This window comes from Aricia agestis, chromosome 2 (genome assembly GCF_905147365.1).
Source record: "Aricia agestis chromosome 2, ilAriAges1.1, whole genome shotgun sequence".
Lineage (NCBI taxonomy): Eukaryota > Metazoa > Arthropoda > Insecta > Lepidoptera > Lycaenidae > Aricia > Aricia agestis.
Window position 1 is genome coordinate 286871 of NC_056407.1, and position 17618 is coordinate 304488.

General features: G+C 45.8%; 1 protein-coding gene across 2 annotated transcripts in view; it reads left to right on the top strand.

Moving 5' to 3' along the window:
• Nucleotides 1-17618, top strand: part of LOC121739722 — an 81899-nt gene that overhangs the window by 61352 nt on the left and 2929 nt on the right. For both annotated transcript variants that reach the window (XM_042132271.1, XM_042132270.1), the window contains exons 6-8: nt 16065-16261; nt 16817-16949; nt 17437-17567. In XM_042132271.1, coding sequence (XP_041988205.1) covers nt 16065-16261; nt 16817-16949; nt 17437-17567 — 461 coding nt within the window. The remainder of the gene's footprint in view (nt 1-16064; nt 16262-16816; nt 16950-17436; nt 17568-17618) is intronic.

Genomic DNA, 17618 nt, shown 5'->3' on the forward strand with positions numbered 1-17618 from the left:
CTCGCCCGTGACCGCCGCTATTGTACCGACTACTGCCTGATCGCTTCGCTTTGTTTCACTTACTCTTGAGCGCGCAGCAATTCATTCATGTCGTAATTAGCACACCATACGAGGCCCGGCCCGCGCGTCGTATGAGATCGCTCTACTTTCTAAAATTTACGTACACGTAGGGGGAATAACACTCGTTTAACTCTATTTACTCACGATGAAATGGTCTCTAGAGATCGGTGTGTTAACAGCGGTAATGTTAATTCCCGGTGTGTACTCAGTTAGTGCAAGTAACGGTGGGCGGCCGGCGGGCGGTGAAGCGGGGAGATCGTACGGTGCTGACGACCATTACGCCCGGCACCCGTAAGCCGAGGAAAAGTAAAAGTTCATAGATGTTATCGCCTCCAAAGGAAAATCACACAACCGTGTCCCATAACAGTATCACGTTGACCATTATACCCCACTATGCCCGAGCTTACGTGTTGATACTTGATGTTTAATCGCGATCTCGGAGCAGGAACTTCCGAGCACGCGCCCCGACCTGAATATCTCTCATTAATCCCGTTTTAATAGAAATGATAGTTGTGACGACTGACGATGTAACATAACATTTTACCAAAGCCATTAATACCTCGATCGTGGGAGTCGCAGACACAGTACATTTTCAATTATTACGCGGCAGCCGGGTGCCGCTTGGGGATTGATGGGTTGGGATGGGGCATAATATTGTGTATATCTTTCTGTACTCTGCAGTATCAGGTGCAACAGTGCGTGCGTATCGTCTCGGGCGGCGCGGCGCGGGGCGCGCGGCGGGCGTCACAGTTCTCACAATACTCGTTGTCCGCGGCTCTATGTAGCTCTATGCGCCTATTGTCGTGTCTTATCTCCCGGCTCCGCCCGCGCCGGTGTCCGTCAAACTTGGTACTCGACAATACCGTCCATTGTGTATGCCTTCTTTATTTTTCTAGTAATTATTTTATCTACATTAATAAACTTAAAATTAATAGCTCTAGCTCTAGAATATTTTCAATAAAGGTGGCTAAAAATACACGCTCCATTAGATGCAATGAATTAAACATACGTTTTTAAATAGCAGGAAATAAATAAAATAATATTTCGATCGCTCCACCACCGCTCCACGGTCCACACTGGAGCAATTAAAAAAAACTGCTTTCTCTTTTGGTTTATCGTTTATTAGCTCTATATTTTATGTAATTATTATGCAAAACAAATTTAATATTCGTCCGTTGAACTCCGCCCGGCGTTGTAACTTGTAACGCTCGAGCGTTACGAGCGCGCTCGTCTATACTCAGTAGTCGACTACATTATATTGTTTGCGACTAAATTACAGTTTAGTCGCAAACAATATAAAAACAAAAAACAACATTTCGGATTAGGAAGTAATGTCGTGAGGTAGTTTATATAAAAAATACGTCATTATTAATTTTTTTTTGGGCACAGATTAGTAAATAGTTGTTAATAAAATAATTATTATTATCTAAGATATTATAACGTTATTACATTGACGGCGAATTGCGAAACATTATTATTAAAACATGAATGGAATGTGGAGTACGGTGTGTATACTGTAGAGTCACGCCGTTCAAGGCTTACGGCGCATCCTGATTCCTGGAGCTACATTCATGAACTTACAACCTTTTCAATACATCTACTATCTAGATGTTGCCCGCATCTTAGACCGTTTGACACGTGGCCCGTGGGGGTTAGTTAGGGGCGGGAACTAAACTTTTCGTGACACAAGTTATCCTCTGTCCTCCTTTCTGGGAATTCATATCATTAAAATAGCAACAGTTTTAAAATAGCTTTTATTTATAAAACGTTAAAGAAGTTTGTTTTTCATGAAAAATTCATTGCGCTGAATAATATTTTGAGAAGCTTAGCGTATCCACTTATCGAGCAAGTTTGTAGACTGCAAGTTCTGAGGCCCAAGTTTTTAGGTGGTTTCGTGAAACGGTGTTCAATTATATAATGAAAATGTAATGATGTGATTTTGTATGGTGAATGTGCGCTGTATGTGGTGCTGATTGCTGGTGTGGTGTGCATGGTGCCGGCGGGCGGCGCTCGGCGGGCAGTGTGACGCAGGCCGCCGCGTGGAGCGCACGCCTGACGCGACCAGTGTAGTGTCCTATGTAGTGCTGTTATTGTGATGTGCGAGCCGACCCTGCGCCCGGCGCCCTGACGCCCAGCGCCCTCGCCCCGACCCCGCCGCCCTGGCCGAGGCATGACCCGCCTGGGGTGACCGCACACATGTTCCTCGACGGAAAAGGTGCGTGCACTTCCTATGCATTATGCATACGCAACGGTACTCCCCCGTCCCCGGCGTCCCCGGCGACCCCGGGACGGTGATAACACACACCCAGCAGCGAGGGCACCTCGTCCGAGATAGTTAACAAAAAGACGCATCTACCTATTATATAGGCTATACCTATTATAGGAGGCCCAGTGTCGGCGCACCAGTAATACGATTTCTTGCGAGTATGCAAATTAAAATTATAATTAATTTGTCATATTATTGTAATTTGAACAAATAACGACGTGGAAGATCAGCTAGGAGTCGGCAATAACATGTTCACCCACATATTACTAGTATTTAAAACTTTAAATAAAACTTAATTTTGCGGCCGCCTAATCTCTTCATCACTTTACTACTACACTTTTGACCATTTTTGGCAAGTTCATCGCTCTTTATGGTTCATTCCGAATTCCGTTCAGGCCGAATCGTGGGCAGAGCTCAAATACGAACATTGGCAGATGATAGATCCAGAGTAGATGCCGGGAACTGGTCGCGGCGGAGCGTGTCGCCGCCGCAGCCCTGCAGCTAGCCCGTACAGAACTACTACTAGTCATTAGTTACTGTATTCCGTTCATCTCCACTGTCACTTTTAAGGGTCATTAATTAGTATATACTTTGGTATGTACTATAGAGAAGTTGAGGCCTAGGCAAATGGCGGACCTAAGTAATTTGGTCGCGCCATCCGAATTCCGACCGATCACAGCTAACATTGAATTGACATAAGCCGACCAAATAACGTAGGTCCATCAACTTCCTAGGAATCAATTTCCTCGATGGTACTTGATACTAAATTAATAACCCCGTATGTAATACTATGTCTCCTGAGCCCGGCTCTATATGCGGTCTAAAAACCGTTGTAAGTCAGCAAATCTTTTCAATATAATACATAGAGCGTGGAAGGCCCACTTCCCACTTCCCAGTTCGCAGTTCGCAGTTCGCACGGTCTACAATCACCTCGCGTCTACAGAAAAACTCGCGACACGAGCGACAGGTAGCTCGCACTATATTTACACGTTTACATACGCCGCCGTAGATCGTTCGCTCACCTTGAAACTGCGCCAGACCTTTTTATAAAGGGCTGCAGGGCCGGTGATTAATTTGCTTAATTAAGAGCCAACAAACCATAAACAACAACAATAAGGTTCGGGATTGACAGAAACGTCGCTGTCACATAGATGCCCACGTCTCAATTAGATTCGTCGTCGTCAGTAGCGAAAGCGCCGGCCGGGCCCGCCTGTCGAGCTTCCGTACTGTTAATACTTAGCAGCTTAATATTACTCGTAACAATATACGCAGGTGTCGCCGTAATACACTCGTTAACCTGCAGCTGACCGAGCAGCGGTTACAACACAACATAGAGACGTAGAGTCTGCCTAGGCGCGGCGCGAGGCGCGGGGCTCCGCCGGCCGCCGACCTCACATCTGACCTCCGTCTAGTGTTTACATTTGTCTTACACAATCTCGTGTTGTACGTTCCATTATTTTAGTCGAAGTTTCTAAGGCCTCTCTACCACTATCTCGGTATTATCATCATCATACCCGAAACAAACATTTACTCTGGAAAAACTCGAGCCGCTGAATCGCGTCAAGATTAGGAGATAGGCGATCGTGTCTCACGTTCGGCCGACGTTTCATAGACGCTAGGATCTACTCGCGGCGTTATATAACGCGATAACTATAGTCTCCGTGTGATAACGAGGCTCGACTTTTGCCCACCTTTCGAACGTCTTCATCGAATAATATACTCCGTCGTAACTTGTAAGGTACAAAGTTAATCTGTCGGAGACATCTAGGTATGGCAAATCGCTACATAATTAGTTACAAACGTGGAGCACGTATCGGTTTGTCGGTGGTGTCCTCTACACGATCTACATCAGTAATCGGGAGCTATACGGAAGCTGCGGTTGCGCCACTCGCAGCCTCATCAGCATCACATTATTATTACAGAGAAACGTCGCGGTTTCCGTACTATTGTGGTAATAGTGTAGCGCGAAGATACTTTCAAGAGGTTGCATTACGATTTACGTCTAAAGTCTACACTATACAGTTGTGTACATTCTGAGATTCGCGGCTGTCTAGATTCTGTAGGTAATTATGTATTTAATTAATATGGAAACACGGACACTTTTCGTGAGTAATAAATTCGAAACAGGAGCTATTCATTTCTAATCTCGGAAAACGTTGTAGAGCGTAATTGAAATCACGCACATGCCGCGGCCGGTCGCCACGCACGAGAGGATTAGGCCGAGCGCGCGATAACGTTGATGCTTCAGGATCTATGATCTACATCAGTGATCGATAAAATATAAGGCGGTGACGTCACTGGCCGCTCGCCGATCGAAGGTCCCCCCGCGACCTTCACGAGCCAAGGCGACGGGGCGCCCATACTAATTTCGCGTGTTTATTCCCATTAAAGGATGCCGTCGAACGTAAACAGTTTCCCCAACACTACGTGGTCGCCGGCAAGGCTAGGACCGCTGCCGCAACTCGCAGCTCGCGGGGCGCGCCATCGCGGAAGGTCGAACAATGACCGCTGGTATGATTCGGTTTAAATGACAGCGGAAACGCTCATTACGCGATTACACAGCTCGCTGACATTCAATAGTTTATAGCCCTCGCCCGTGGCTGTGCCCGCCCGGCCCGGCGACACGGGGCTGGCTGTCGTAGTAGTTCCACTAGCTAGGTTGAGTCTAGGGGGACAGGTCTCGACTCCTATGTAATGTACGGCTGGGCCGCACTAGCCATTAGATATCTATAATCTGCTCGATGAGGCGGCTACTCCGAGCACGCGTGCGGCGTGCGGTGTGCGGTAGCGTCCCGCTTTGATGCGGTAGAGCGGCGCCTCTGCACCACTCGGGCAGTAAGTAGGTCGTCTGCAATTATACCTCCTCTAATGCACCACTCGAACACGCAGTCAAGCGTATTGCGCTAGTTACACTTACACCCGACGGGTACTTGCACCGACACATTCCCCGCAACACATCCTAACGTGGGGAGGTACCGCGAAGTCGCGGCTGTAGACTGCAGTAGAGCATGGTTACCATTGTCGAACTTTACAATTCTTATAAGCGTTAGCACGGTTCATCCGAAATCGAATGTTGGTAAAATTGAATAGCAACAACATGCCTTATTATGTTAGAGAATTGAACGCAGAATATGCTCAATATCGTGGCGATTGTTCTGTCAGTATAATATAAGCTCCGTCGATCGGGCGGTAATTCTTTCGGCCTTGCATTGTATTAATTAGGGCCGCCGCAGCGCGCGGCGGTCGCGGCACACGCTAGCCGCCCTGCTCGATGCAAATGACTGCCCGTTCGGCTCAAATGAGTTACTTTCAATGTCGAATTGAGTGCGATGCGGCGGCTCCCGGAGATAATTGTCTTATCGAAACGATGATAGCATCTGATTAGATCGGGGAGCTCAGTTTACGTCTATTAGTCGATTAATTGAAAATATGAGTCACGTGGAGAGGTCTAGATCTGTAAGTCGGTCGATGACGGAAGAATTGGAAATAATATTGGCCGGGCGGCGCGGACGCGGTCGAGGCCCAATTTTATTATGACGTTGGACGCGCGCCAGCCGCAGCCCGCAGCGGCCCGCGCGCCGCTCGTCACCGAGGCCGGCCCGTCTCCCGGAGTCGTTAGCGCTTCATGATCACCGGGACCGACAGTAACAACGACAGTATAATGTCTAAACCTGGCGCCATCATTAAATTCTCAAAGTCTAGTAAACAATTGAAACAGTCGGATAAGTAGAGTCCACTATTATTTCATAAATTTTATACCCTAGAAAATCCATCCTCAAAATGTGCTCCGGGCAGAGACTTTGTATGGGCTCTGCGAGAGATGCATATGTCGCAGGGAAAAGAAGATATCAGGGATATCCCGAAATCCCTAGGGATATCACGAAATCGCGGTAGATACCGAATATTCTTATTTCTTACGTCTTCTTACTAAACAAATCTAGTGATATGTCATTTCACTAAACTAAATCTAGTGAAATATCAGAAAAGCGGATACCGCCGAATAAAAATCGAGCTACGCATTTCTCTCGCTCGCTCTAATACCCACACGGGCACTAGTGGGAGTGAAACAAATGCGTCGCTCGAGCTGGCGCGGCTCGTGTAATTTTAGTCGTTAAATTATTACGTGTACGTTAAGTTTGAATGCGATTTTCTAAATATCACCTTTTACGACTCTCAACATTTTTTAATATTTTCTAGACTTACGCGCATGTTACTTGCATGGTTCGATAGCCTGTTAAATGTATATTATGGGGATATTAATAACTCAATACCGACAATAAGATCCCTTCACGCTGATAATGCCCCATTCGCGTTAAGAGGGCGACTAACGCAAAAAATCGTCCTTCTCTCTTCACACTCACCCCCGGTTTTCATATGCCAGGTGAAAAAGGACGACGCGGATTCATTTAAATAAAAAGAAAATTATTTTTTTCCTAATAACTCGATAAATATGTAATATAAAATATTTAAAAAAATACGCTAGGTCAGTTCCTCAATGATAGAATTTTATACATTGTCTTAAAATATTAACTTAGTTTAATGCACGGTAATGGCAATATATGAAAAATTCGTGAAAATTAGATGCATCTTTGTGATCGAGAAAATTTTAAGATATCGTGTTTTTGCTAGGTCTGATTCTCGGAAATATAATGCAGTGTCTATGTCTACAAAATGAAACAATTCGGAGCTTATTTTCAAGTATAAAAATGAATTATAAAATAGGGTTAGTCGCCCCCATAAGATAGTGATAGGGTATTAGAGCTAGCGAGAGAAATGCGTAGCTCGATTTTTATTCGGCGGTATCCGCTATTCTGACATTTCACTAGATTTAGTTTAGTGAAATGACATATCACTAGATTTGTTTAGTAAGAAGACGTAAGAAACAAGAATATTCGGTATCTACCGCGATTTCGTGATATCCCTAGGGATTTCGGGATATACCTGATATCTTCTTTTCCCTGCGACACATATAAATTGAATATACAACGTGTAGCAAAACTAAGTGACAATACTTTAGGTCTTAAGGTTTGTATGTGACCCTTACATACTGTGAAAGTAACAGAACTGAAAGAGCAATTTTTTGTGATTTTCATGAGCAAAGCGCCCGACCCGAGCGTCATGGATACAAAATTAAAAAAAAAAGTGACTCTTTCAGCGCTCCTACTTTCACTGGTTTCACAGCTGTGAACTCTACACAGGGGACTCAAACACAGCCTAAAGTATTATCACTTGGTTTTGTTCCACCCTCTGTAAATTGAAGTTGCCTTAGTAGGAACCCTAGTAGTTACAATATAATTCCACATTCATTTGCAATAAATAATTTTGGAGATTCTATCAGAGAACGTAAAAAAGCTTGCTCTTAAAATTGAATAACCAAATAGGTGAGCTAGGAAAGTCGCGGTCTCACTCAATCAGCTCAATGTCAATGAAACATTCAGATCAGTGGCGAAGTCGGCTGCCAATGTCAATTACACCGCGAGGCCCTCTCCCAGTGTCATATTGTGTACTGAGCCGGGAGTCGGCCACTCCTCGCTCCTCGCTCCTCGCTCCTCACTCCTCACTCCTCAGTCCTCACTCTCAATAGTAAACAATATCGATCGCTGTATTTACTGCGAATAGAGATAATTGAGCATTAATACATTTTTAAGGGCTTTCGACTGCCTTCGAGTAATTAACACATAGTATTCAAAATTTATGCTAGTTGATAAATTATATTTTAATGAATAGGTAAACTGAATCTTAGGGATTTTAGAATGAGCTTTTGGCCTTTGGGATTTACGTTGCTTCCGTTAATGTTTTGTGGTAAAGTCTGGGGACGTATTTTCGTAACTTAGTCTTTAGTTAGACTTTTGTTCACTTCCACATCACGGCGGTGACGACTAAATACATTTATCAATAATTTCTTAGAGAGTTTAACTTCTCTCCTTCTAATGTATATCCGCACATCGCGGCACGTCGTCGGCGACGGTGCAGAACGCCTCTCCACATCATTCTTTCGGTTTTCCTCAGGAAAGTTTCCGCGCGCGTGTCTCTGGCCTCTGCCCGCTCCCCCCGCCCCGCCCGCGCCGCCCGCGCCGTAAGCAGCTCGCGCTTGTCGCCATGTCATTACGTATTTTCTCTTTCGCCGCGATTTTCTATAAATTACGCTGATCGGATAATAATACGCCATCAATTCATCATCTGCATGATATAAGCGAACGCTTCGGACACGGTCGGGACTCGGGACTGTGATTGACGCGTTTTCTACGCGACGGGGACGTTTCGTCGATTACAAGTCGAAGTGTTTATAAAAGTATTTACATACAATTTTAAACGCATAAAGAAGTGGCTGTTATTAGGAGCAGTAGTATTCGCGACATGATAACGATGCTGTGGAGTCTACTGGCCCCGCCGCGGCGGCTAGATGATGCACCAATGTACGAGTCGCACGCACACAATGACATGTCTGCATCGTTAATCAAATAACCGAAATCAATGAGCTCTCGTTAACTAGTATTAAGTAGCGATCGCTTAGAATCTACGAGCTCCGCAGAATACGGACCCCACTTGTCTGAGAGCGTCTTACAGATCAGACGTACTCCCGGACGCTGATGGCGAATCTTTTTGATAAACTGTAGATAGAGTATTGAGCGTATCAATTATTACAGAGGCCCAAGCGCATTCTGTAATCGGTGATGATGATGAGGGGTAAAAAACTGGCGCCGAACGCAGTGGAGGTCGGCGGCGATTAAACATTAATTGCGCGAACAAATTACACACGCGCACGGTTTGAACTTTACAAATCAAGGGCAGCGCGAGCTGAATGTTACCGCGGCAATAAACGCCGGAGGATGTGGCGGCAATCAAACGGCGCGATATCCTGCCGCCCCGCCGGTCGCCGGCCACCTGTAGCGGCTGCCGGCCACCTGTAGCCGGTGCTAAAAGTCGCCACACTCTTGCTCTTTTTAGTAAGATATTAACAGTTACCGGTTGTGCCGTAGCTATTTAACAGTGTAATTTATCTGGTCCTAGTTATTAACGATTAACATTTCCAGCAGTATTGATTGCCTCGTAAAATGATTATAGATTCCGCAACGCAAATTTATCGCTAGAGATCTAGCTGTGACGTCGTCTTGAACCTGCCCACTGCGGTATCCCGCCACCGATCCAGTTGTCTAAGCCCTGCTGGTACGGAGTACGGTACTCATTATTCGCCCGAACGTTATTATCGATACGTTTAAACTTTAAAGTTATTGAATGTATGAGAGGACAAACATGTTGTTGTCATTACGCAGCGAGTAGCGCGAGGTAGACGGAGATCAAAGGAGTGAGTCAGGCGCGGGCGCCGTGGCAGCGGTGAACGATGACACGACTGTCCATAACCTGCACTTTCTGCGTGCTCCTCCAGCAGGACACACATCACCAGTAAAATATAAAGGAAACAAAATGATATTATAAGGTTAAAACACTTACGGATTTTGTCGCGGAGCACTTTTATTAATCCCGACGTTTCGGCTGCTTTACAGCGGCCGTGGTCACGGGTGGACTTCAATTAATTGGACACCTATCATCTCAGTCTACCCGTGACCACGGCCGCTGTAAAGCAGCCGAAACGTCGGGATTAATATAAGTGCTCCGCGACAAAATCCGTAAGTGTTTCAACCTTATAATATCATGAGTGATACTCGCGTAAACTTAGAAAATCATTAAGGAAACAAAAGTTGAGCGTAGTAGAAACACGAGTAAACTTCTCATCTCGGTGATGACGAAGCAGAATAATAAAGTAGGAGTAGCAGTTTCTGTGAAAGTAGTTGTCAGAATCCTGCTCCCGCCTGCTCCCGCCTGCTCCCGCCTGCTCCCGCCTGCTCCCGCCTGTCACACCGGTCCTCGCATGTCGCAGATCTGCTCGCTAACATTTAGGTTTATAGCCAGTTTACGACCGAACACGTCTGTATTTATAGTGGGAACTTTGCTTATAAAGTCGCACTTAATTACGACATTAATACTTCCTTTGGTATTTAATTAAAATTAACAACAAGGATATGAAGCTCATATTTTGGGTCGGTCGGCTTCGACGAGTGCGTAGCTCGAAATACAATATTATTATTGGTGCGGATAATCTCTCTCATCTTAAGCTGTTCGGTGACAAAGGGCGAGCGATGACGGGTTTACGAGGCGAGGTACAATTGCAGGGCTGACTCACACGCTGATTGTTCCTAATTCAGCTCGCGCGGCCGCCGGCTCGCTCGGGGATGCTCGCGGTGCTGAGGGAATGAGACTTATTGGCCGATTTACCTACCTTCCTTAAGCTGCTCGTGTCTTTTAAGGATCCAACTTCTTCACGTGGAGTCAGATCATGTCTTTCGGGAAATTCCATCGTTTCTGTAGTCCACATATGGCTTTACATAGACATGATTCATGATTTAAATGAATACGCAAATTAGCTACGGATCCTAGTATGGCCTTCGATTGAGATGATGCATGCTGAGGATTCTATGCGGGCAGGAGTGCCTGTGTGTAGACCGTAGACTGTAGGGGACACACGACACATAGTGTCCGGCAATGGGACAACCCGACCCTGGGGCTGGGGGCGGTCGGCCGCCTGACACACATCCCGCTATGTATAGCCGCTGCTGGACCACACTTATAGCCGTGCGCCGCAAATAGCCCCGCGCTAGGAATAGCTCCCTCCAGCTGACGGCGCTGCGACCGTCTGACCTGACGCCGGCTGTCACCGCCCGCGCCCGGCGTCACCGGTGACCCGCAGTAAATCACCGATGTAAGGATTGCGAAAGTTCAGCGACGTTAGCTAATCATGTTATTTTTCAATTCGCTTTGTATTGGTTTCGTCAGATTTATTTATGTGAATTAGGAAGTTATCCAATACCTGCCATGCATAACATAATACTTTATATTTCAACCTTCTCATTTACAAATCGTTTAATGAGTATAATTACCCTAAAATATTTGTAATGGATCGTTTAAGATTATCTCCCGGGTATGTATTTGACGGGGTTCCCAAGTCTCATATCGCGCAATTGATTTCGAATATTCACTAGCCCTGCGTCTCGGACGATTAAGACAGATTCAAATGGCTTCAACAATATCTGACTTACTGTTAAATTTTATATTATTACGTCGAGTGAAAGCCTCGTAGGCCGAGCTAGCAACTGTACACTGTACAGTAATTAGGGAGCACTGTCTGGCGATCTCCTGTTGTGTAGTTTCGGGGAAGTGTCGTCGGCGGCGACGGGAGACACGACACACGAGATGTCGGGCCGGTCGCGTCCGTCGTCGCGTCCGTCGTCGCGTCCGTCGTCGCCGTCCTCTGAAGTGTCGATGAGGCCGCAGCTTCCTGCACGAAACGCGTCGATTTGGTCGTTAGTTCCGCAGCAATTGTATAAAACTTCCGCGTTTTCTGTTTTTGACACTTCTGAGAATCGACGAGTTTAGAATTATTTAAGGCCGTAGATGTAGACTCGTAGAGGGATTTGGGTGCTCACTCCTCCGCGTAGTGTCTCTTCTCTGATTGCAGATATTTTTGTCTCGCACAATTTCCGTAAAAATGTTTCTTATGGAAAACATAACATATTTTTGAAAAAAGCCAATTTAACGGCACATAAAAATCAAAATGCTGTGGCACTCCATGTTCCTAGCTCTCGCTAAATAATTCAGAACACTAATTAAACACTTTATGGTGTTACGCAAGTCATGTAATATGCTAATGAGATGAAGACCTGTGTCTTAATCTCAATACACCGAAATGTTGAAATCTTCGTAAATTTCAACATTTCGGTGTAAACAGTAATCATAATGTTGTAACGGCCAACTCAATTAAGAGTTTTATCCTGTGTGGACTGTTTAACAATAACAGTAGGTTAACATATTACATATTCATGTCATATTAAATTTTTTATTTTACATTATTTAGGTACTCGTTGTGCTCACTCGCGCGTGTGGGCGCGCAGTATTTCGGGACATTTGCGAGTGACATTTTGCCCGGAATGAAACGAAATTGCTGAACCTATCGACGGCACCTGCAATGCATTATGCCACCGGTCACACAGTATCAAATACGCGTTTTCCTCATTGCCTAGTGCCTACGTTACCTACATAGCTTATGTTCGAGAAATTTTGGCAATTTTCCTTCGGTCTTTCAGTACTGCTAATTTTGCCAGTTTTACAATTACTCTCATGTAGTGTAATATGACGTAGTGGGAAGACGGTAACGGTAAATTCCGTTAGTCTGCCACTTACTGGCACTTATTGACTTAGCTGAGGCGCGATGGTGGCAACTGGCAACGGGCACAGTCCCATGCGCAGTATTCTCAGCACGAACTGGGCTACCGGCACACTATACCACGCTGCATGCACTACTACCACACTCCACGCCGCTGCGGTACTGCGGCACCACTGCGGGCTGCGGCACGGTGTACGCATGACATGTCAGAATGAGTTATTGTTAACGGAGCAACTGGAGCGAGCAATACATTTAATTCAGTGTATAAATTGAATAAAATAAATTATACAATTGCTGCGTAACGAATTGCACAAGAATACCGTTTTGTTTTTCCTCGAGCGGGCCCTAGAACCTAGACTGATCGGTAACTTTTATATGTTAGCGGATGTCAATGGACAAGCTACATGATATTATATTTATTTATTTTAATCGGTATATTATGTTAGTCACTATGTATAATTTTAATAAGTGATTATTATATTTTAAATATTAATAAGTAAGGTACTTGATTTTGACAATTAGTTAGTTATAAATGGGCGGGAGGATTATTTACTTCCGTTATAACTTCCTCTTCTCATATTATCTAAAATATGAGAAGTACATTAATTAATATTTAGAATTATGTACTTAACTTATTCTTAGTCATTCTTAATTTTAATGTATTTCTTTATGATTTTGCTATATTTGAATTGTCAACGGAAGTTCGTTTCTTTTGTGTAAAATGGTATAAAAGCCAGCCATATTGCATTGATTGATTCATTCTCTAATTAATTTTGAGACATGTAAGGTAAAACTCTGCTCGAATAAATATCGCTCAATGTATAATTCAAGACTTTTATTATTCTCTAACATATATGTTCTTTATATAACGTTTACGAGGAACTTATATTACACCTTCATTAATTCATAAGCCGAGATCAGTCGGGTATGGAACAAAAAAGATATCGTACATACCATCGCGTCGGTTTCGCGGAGTTACAGTTGGAGCTAGCGGTTGTTGCAAAAAAACTGTACCAAATAGTATTTTATATAAAAAGACATCTAAGAAATACAACCAGTATTTATTCGACTGTCTTTCGTTGACAGCTAGATTAAATTGTATCTTACACCGATCGCGGCACGCGTTGTAGTCGTATCTCGTGGTGTTATTTCTGTCGGAGATACAACAGTAATTAGCATTTATTAACTACCACGGACCTCATTTACATTTTAATTACGTTTCAAATTTAGTTTCTGGTGCCGAAATCCGTTGTTTTTGATTTTTGGCGATATCCGTATAACCTACAAACAACCGACGTCGTATAATAACATAATAAATGAATTTTATTCAATATTTTTATTTAGTTTACTTTATTACAATTTCACTTTCTGATTTTGTTCTGACTTCTGAGGTTCAAGAGCCTGCCTGCGCGGATGAAAAAGTTTAGCTACGTATACGTTCACATTAGTAGGCTAAAGTTTGAGTGTTTATCATGCCATTACGGGGAGGGCGGAGGTCGCCGCTCATCGTCTCCCACAGGCCGGCCGACGCGGCCCCGCCGGCGGCGGCGCGGGCGTCGTGGGCGGCCGGCAACTCTGTGTGCATATCGTCAGCTCCAATTTAACTATTTTCGTCCGGCAACTGGATACTTGTCACCTACAGTCATACAGTTGCCACGATTACCTCTAATCTACTCGAGCCTGCCATCGCGCGATCGACGTGGTATGCGAGGATAAATTCCCTGATTGTTGCCGATTGCCTACTTAGTACTTAATATTTGATAGCTCATTAAGGAGTTTTGTCAACATATTATTATATTTAATTAACCTAGGTTGCCATTAAATATTGCAATTTCATCTATAAATAAATGTAACTACTAGTTTAGCATAGAACGAGAGTGTACCACCTGTGGGTAGTAACAAGATGATATTGATAACGTCAGATGCGACTGTACCTCGTCACCTCTACTCAATTGACGTCCATTGCCCGTCCGTATGCCGCGCCCCCGCACTCGTTCTCCGAGCTGATATCCTCACCACCTACTTCCTAGCTTAAACGACCAGGTCTAAACTACGAAGTAGGTGTCGGTCGTCGCCGACGACGTCATACAATTTACAAACTAGTGCTAGTCGACAGACACCGGTCTCTCCTCCCGATCGAGATGCCCTAATGCAGGTACGTCGGTGGCACCTCACACGCTGGCGAGGTGTCGCACGACCTACCGTTTACCAACCCTGGTGCAGGTCTGACCTTGACCCGCGGCGTGCGACTCGCGCAGTGCATTGTCCACCGCCTAATTGCTCGTTAAATTATTCTCATCTCAAATTACGCTAGCTTTTTTGTTTAAACATATAATATCCCCGACACCTATACCTATTAAATTGTTTATACTTTATTGTTACGACCCAAGTGGGTCACTCCTTGAACCTTTGCGTTCATCGCATGGATACAATGCAGGACCAGCGATAAGTGATACTTAGAACTTATTGTTTTATAATATACTCAGGACACCGTTAAAACCTTTTTAGATAAATCGAATATATTAAGTAAATAGGTGCGAGAAGGTCGCAAAATGAAACAACTGCAGGCTTAAAACTGTTTCGCTGTGCCCATAATATTCTAATATTATATAAATTGTGTGTCTTCTGGAAGTAGCGGGCTAAGGTAGTAGTTACGGCGTAGCTGGCTGGTAACGGGTGTAAGAGTTGTCCAGTGACGTCACACGTACGTCTGCTGTAGTACCCGTGTCAACTGTCGCCGTACACCGCGATGTGCTTACGCGGCAACACCGGCGGGACCGGCTCTTGCCGCGCCATGGCGGCCGCAGTCGCATGGGGCGCGAAAGTCGCTCATCAGTATGCCAGAATGCGCTATTTTTCCGCGGTGCAGTCGATTTCTCCCGGCGAAGGGCCCGGCGTGTTACGTGCGCGGTGCACCGGCCTCCGCCGCGCGGCAGTCGGTGCGGCGACTACCGCATTCCTCGGGTCTACTTAATTAGCCCTCATAAGGACAAGCCACGGAATAAAATGTTATATGACTCCGACTCCACGTTAAAGTTTTTTGCGTGTAGAGTACGACTCTGTAGGTTACTTGTTTCGCTTCCAGAATTGTCCCTGAGGACTTTTTGAGACCGCATAATATTATGCATGCACGAATGTAGTAATGAAAAGTAGAGATAACTCGTACTCGTAAGTCGTGCTAATTTGACTATCGTTCTGATCTTTGAACATTGCAGGCAGCAGGGTAATTACAAGTAACAAACGTGTGAAACGAGCTTGCGTCAGATGTTTGTACTTAAAAGGCCCCATTACAATTGCACGTACACGGCGCTCGTGTAGTCGGTAGTCGGGCAGAACGGGCAGGTTGGGAAACCATCACTGTTCTCACGAGCTGTTGTCCGAGCGGCGCAGATTTGTTTGATGTCGCTCGACTCCATCTCTAATTACTCGTACTCGTCTCAACATTTACTAACGAAACAACATAAAGTCTTTCGTGTTGTCGTCCACTTGCAGCCGCCTAATCGTTCCATTTCGTTTCAGAGCCGGCGCGCGTGTCGTCGGCGGTCGGGCGCGGTAAACGCGGGCAGACGCCGCAGCAGCCGGCCGCGCGCTCGCCGCCGGCCCCGCCCCCCGCGCCCGCCCCCGCCCCGCCCTCGCGCGACCACGCCCAGCACCTGGCCCACGCCGCCAAGGGCGTGGAGGCCCTCGGCGTGCTAGTACAGTACCTAGTGTTTCAGGTGAGCCTCCTCTCGTATCGACAAGTACCGTCTGTCGGTAGCCGGGTAATACCATATTACATTCGCTCGGGAGGAACCGGCTCCAGACGAGTGAAACTAGTATGACGTTACGTTCCTCTGCTTTATGGTCACAGCACACATATCAACTCGGAAAGGGATCGTCACTGTATCGCCTTCGCCTCGCCGTCAACCAGGCGTCAACCTAACGTATGCACGTATTACCAAAGCGTATCAGTAGCGCCTGTACGTCAACTCGGCTACGGCTGGGCGACGCCTCGCTCACGGCTCGCCGACCGCTGTTCCCTTCCGAGGCGAGGCGAATACGTTACGGTTCCGCTTAGTGTGCGTTGCAGTAGGGAGCTTCATACAAACAATATTGAACGGCTCGAGGCGATACGGTGCCTATCCCTTTCCGAGTTGATATGTGCGCTGTAACCTTTAGGCGCCCGATAAAATTGAGTCGAATTATGAGGAAATATTCATTTATTTGATTTATAATTATTTAATAGTAGTATTAAAAACACGATATGGTAAAGATGTACGTGTGCTTTTCAGTTGGAGGAGGCGAACGGCAGCGGATGGCGGGCGGAGGCGGAGCGGTGGCGCGGCCTCGCCGCCGCCGAGCGCGCCGCAGCCGCCCGCGCCGACACGGACCGCGCCGCGCGCGCGCAGAAGGACTTCGACACCAGTCAGTATCCCGTCTCCCTGTTACATTACATTATTAATTATATACTAGAAAAGTCCGTAATTGTCATAAAAAATTAAAAACTTACTAACCGGTCGACAACTTTTCTTTAAAAATAATATGCTTTCAAATGCCTTCAATATCCTAATAAAGAACACGAAATGTTGCAGCCGATAAACGTATTTGGAAAATTATAATAATTATGTTAATGAATAACGTTAATCGCCGCTACCTAGAATCGCACGACGCATTACACATTCGGGTCAAACTTTTTGCTTTAAAAACAATAAGTACTTTGTTTGTTGCGGCGCGGCGGTTCTCAGATGTGAACCGAGCTTCGCGCGCGCCGCCCCGCGATACGATCTTCCGCTACTCTACTGGATAGAGTGGAACGTTCAGATAACGAGGAAACATCGGAAATCGTTAGCATCGGACGGCATCGGAAACGTCAACATTGACTAGTCTCAAAGTCCACGTCGTTTCGTTTCAGTCGCGGAATGCCTGAGCAAGATCTCTGAGCTGGAGCGCGAGGTGTCAGCGCGGGAGGAGGCGCGGGGCGAGGCGGCAGCCGCGCACGCCGCGCAGCTCGCCGCGCTCGCCGGCGACGTGCGCCAGCGGGAGGTGGGTACCGTGTTCCCGTTGCTGTTAGCATGTATATATAGGTAGTGATGG